Genomic DNA, 3,956 nt, shown 5'->3' on the forward strand with positions numbered 1-3,956 from the left:
TTGTCCTACGTGGCACAGAAAATCAGCCAGATTGCGCCAAGATTCGTGCATATAGTACTGGACGGTGATGGATGCATGTGGTCAAGATGGTCAACGCCCACACGTGTGGGTGTTAACATTTCCGAGGAAAAATAGAGGGAAGAAAGAAACAAACAGAAAATAGAAAAAGAAAAAGTAAAGGAAAAAAATTCGATCGAGCGTTCCTTCTCTGGGACTCCTCGCGAGAGAAGGGAAGGTTTAGCCCTCCGCTCCAATTACCAAATACCAATTCCCCTCCCTAATATAACTCGATTCGATTCCCCACCCCGCCGCACATCGTTCCTTCGTTCCTTTCTGCCTGATGCTCGCGATCGACCACCATGCCTCACCCTGTTTTTCCGCCCGTCACCAACTTTCGTAAGTCGCCTCAACTATCCCCTCTACCCTCGCCCGGCGTCTCTCTCTCTCTCCAACGCTGTGCCGGAGCAAATCTGGAATCGTTAGGGCAAGCAATGAAACCTAGATCCGAGCCTTTGCCTCGGTGTACATGCGGATTGGGTTGTGAGCCGGACCGGCGAGGCGATTATCGCGGGTGCCCGATTTGCATTCCGATGCGTTTGCTAGCTAGGGCCGGCACATCTTTGTTTACTTTATTCACGTCTTACCCTTTTAAAGTTGGATGGATTTATTAAATCCAAAGTCCCAGATTATTCACGTCTTACCCTTTTAAAGTTGGATGGATTTATTAAATCCAAAGTCCCAGATCCACCGCTTACTTACTTACGCTTTGCTTGATTGATCTGTGTTTTGCTTCATCCATTTACCAGTAATAAATAAAAAGAAGAATCTAGGGTTTTGCAAGATGCTATTCGAGACACCATCCGGCTTCGCAATTTTCACTTTTGATATGCGCTACCTCCACAAAGATATTGAGGTGACCACCACGTGATTTCTTGTTTCTTCTATGTCGTTGATGATGCCATTGCCAAGCACCGTCCCATGGATTAACCTTCTTCTCTTTCCCTGCAGGACACCTGGACCTACTTCGTGGGCAACTATTGGCACTTACTTGTTAGTCATGACACCATTTTTATTTCCTCTTCTTTCACTTCAGACTAGAGTGAAACTCGCCATTCTAGGGTTTGCTAAATCAGTTCATAAGACTATATCTATGTATGTACGCTAGTATCATTTAGGAGCTTAATTAGCATGCAGACATGATACTATTGTGCATGAACGTGTGCACACCCCAAAACTAATTTCGACCACTCAGTCTCACACATGATATACTGTTGCTAAGAATGCCACAATCCTATCTCACGGAGACACATTGCATAATTACGAGTAAGCTTTGTGTTTTTCTCTCTAATCATGCTTTGCCCTTGTTCCTCAGTTCCTCAAGATGCATACTTTCCGTAGGTTCAAGGATAAGTCTGATGCCATCAACCTCACCACCAGGCGAGTAGGCCCCCGAATGATCTCACTGATCTGCAAGTACTGCCTCCTTGGAGAACTAATCATTGTTGGAAGCCTTGAATATAAATCAATTCTCGAAGAGAATCTGGTTTGTCTAACTGTGTAAAGCTCCCTAGTTGTTCATGCATGCACATGCAACAGTACAATATAACCCATTCCTCTTTTCAGAGGCGAGCCTGTTCGTACAATGACATAGTGAGGGAGATTATGTGGGGTATGCAGAATCTCATGCCTCTTTTAATCCCTCAAGAACAATCTGTGTTCACAAAAGCGGACCAGCTCCTCATATGCAAAGGATTGGATATGCTTTTATCTTGACACGGCATTGATAATGTCAAGCAAGAGTGGGTGAGCTTACTAAGCTTTGTCCTTCTCTTTTCTGATAGGAGTAGTATGCAATGTTTTCTGCTTTATTGCTATCTTGTCATGTAATGCTCCTTTCTGATCCATCGTGCCCCCCACTTTACCAGTGATGAAAGGCATTCATAGGAACTCAATCTGTTCAAGTCATCTTATAGAAAATTTTGCCTTTTCATGTTCCTTTCAGTGATTAAGCAAATGCTCATTTTTTATCCAGATTAATGAAGATATTCTTCAGCTGGCTCTCAAGGTGTATCATGTTGATTTACGTGAAAACGAACATTCAAAGTTCTTGCGCAGAAGTCTTGGTCTTGATAAGCATCTGAAGGCCATTTCTTTATTTGATGCAAAGGATTGGGATTTAGTCAAACTTGCAACAGCGTTGAAGACAATGGTCGATCCTAATGCTGATATTCTTCCACTTGACAAAGCTTTCGAGGTGAATCTTACTTTCTTGTCTGCAAAATTTTAGTATGCATATGCTGGAAAGTTTTCATTTGGGCTGAAGACTGAAGTATATGTTTGTTTACAGATGTTCTCGCGTGAGGAGGCTAAATTGATCAAGCTTGATGCACCTAAATATGAAGATCTGTTAGACAGGGACACAATCTCGGAAATCTATGATGACATTGTTGCTTTCCGTGAATACGTGGACAAAGTGCTGTTGAAATTGCGCCACTTGCTTAAGAAGGCTGAAGCAGCACTGGAAACCGAAGATGTGATGGAGAAAGCTGCAACAAATGGCGTTGACTCCATGCAGCAAGTTGACCATACATGCTTAGCAGTAGACCTGGAAGTACCGAACCAACAATGTCATATCACAGGTAAGAATACTGAGCTCTTGGTTGTGTGATCTTGGTGAAGACAGTGTATCATGTCGTATATGCTAATCAGTTCATGGTTGAAGTCTTCAAAATCAATCAACAAGGTCAAAACATGGTACTCTTCAGTGTACATTTTTGTGTGGATTGTGAAGAATATCAGTAAAGCGCTAAAACTCTGAAGTTACTGTAAGCTGTGTAGTCTAGTTTGGATGATGGAAGCATGTCATATGGGCCAAGGTGTTATTAAACTTCAAAAGCTGACGAATATAAGAAATCCTAAGCTCTTTCCCTAAACTCTCAGACACATCGATGGCCTGAAGTGCTTGCTTCAATATGCAGTATGCTTTAGTTGCTAATCATGTTCAATAATATATTTTAGGTTTGTAAAAAATATTAATAAAACAACTACTATAATCGGTTTATTTCTCCTTCCACATGGCGTTGGTCCCAACGTCCCACCTCAAAGCCTTATGTCTTGACGATGGGAAAGCGCATTTATATTTTGTACATGCAAAATCATTTGAGTTGGTGCTGTGCTCTGTTCAGTAAATATGATTTATTGAAAATTTCTAGTTGATGCAGATGGTGCAGAAATCTCGCCACCCAGTAAAACGTGTAGAAGGAATGATGCAGGAAAATGAAGCTGACAATGCTAGTTTGGAGGAGCAGAGGAATGCAAAATTCTGGATGGAGCCAGGAATGACCTGACTGCACAAGCTGGAACATTAGTGTAGAGAACACTTCTTTTCGTAAGATAAAAGTTCAAGAAGGGAAGTGAACTGAAGGCATTAGTACCAAGGATGCAGGTGATGGTGAAGAACAGAGGCATACACACAATTGTTGTTCTAAAAGCTCGTTTTGCGATTTGAAGTACGAAAGGAGTTCTGTATATCCATATAAAAATCAAGTCAAAATTGCTATGCTTGTTACATTACTTGTAACTTAGGAAGGTTAATCAGCCTTTGTTTAGAAAGGATTGATCAGCTTGATGAGTTGTTCGCACTATATGAGTTTGGGGAAACACAACAAATGTTGACCATGGTGGTCAACAAGGCATCGCTTGAGAGTTGTGGACTAATCGTCAATAGTGGCAAGATAATTAAACTAGTTTTCAAAAAAAAACTAGTTTTCAGATAGTGTAGATCAGCACGCACTTGTGAGCAATACATCATAATATAGTGTAAATTCCTCTAGTTATGCGGATCAATATTATGGCTGCAATCACGATCTACCACCCTCCAATTCTAACGTGCTTAAGCAAATGCCCCAAAGTAAACTCTATCTGGGGTTCCCAACCCTAGTCGCTGCCACCAAAGC

General features: G+C 41.6%; 1 protein-coding gene across 2 annotated transcripts; it reads left to right on the plus strand.

Moving 5' to 3' along the window:
* The first annotated feature begins 243 nt into the window (after positions 1-243).
* LOC147958076 (uncharacterized) lies at positions 244-3,697 on the plus strand. 2 transcript variants are annotated; one of them, XM_087536155.1, is made up of 7 exons: positions 244-396; positions 807-913; positions 1,009-1,050; positions 1,373-1,803; positions 2,033-2,254; positions 2,348-2,639; positions 3,222-3,697. In XM_087536155.1, the coding sequence occupies exons 5-7, from the start codon at positions 2,207-2,209 to the stop codon at positions 3,278-3,280; spliced, it is 399 nt and encodes a 132-aa protein (XP_087392281.1). In that variant the 5' UTR covers positions 244-396; positions 807-913; positions 1,009-1,050; positions 1,373-1,803; positions 2,033-2,206; the 3' UTR covers positions 3,281-3,697. The 2 variants fall into 2 exon arrangements, with proteins under 2 accessions (XP_087392281.1, XP_087392280.1); XM_087536154.1 differs by having other exon boundaries at positions 1,009-1,803.
* Positions 3,698-3,956: the final 259 nt, after the last annotated feature.

The sequence above is a fragment of the Triticum urartu genome, chromosome 7A (assembly GCF_056163025.1).
Source record: "Triticum urartu cultivar PI428250 chromosome 7A, HENAU_Tu73, whole genome shotgun sequence".
Classification (NCBI taxonomy): domain Eukaryota; kingdom Viridiplantae; phylum Streptophyta; class Magnoliopsida; order Poales; family Poaceae; genus Triticum; species Triticum urartu.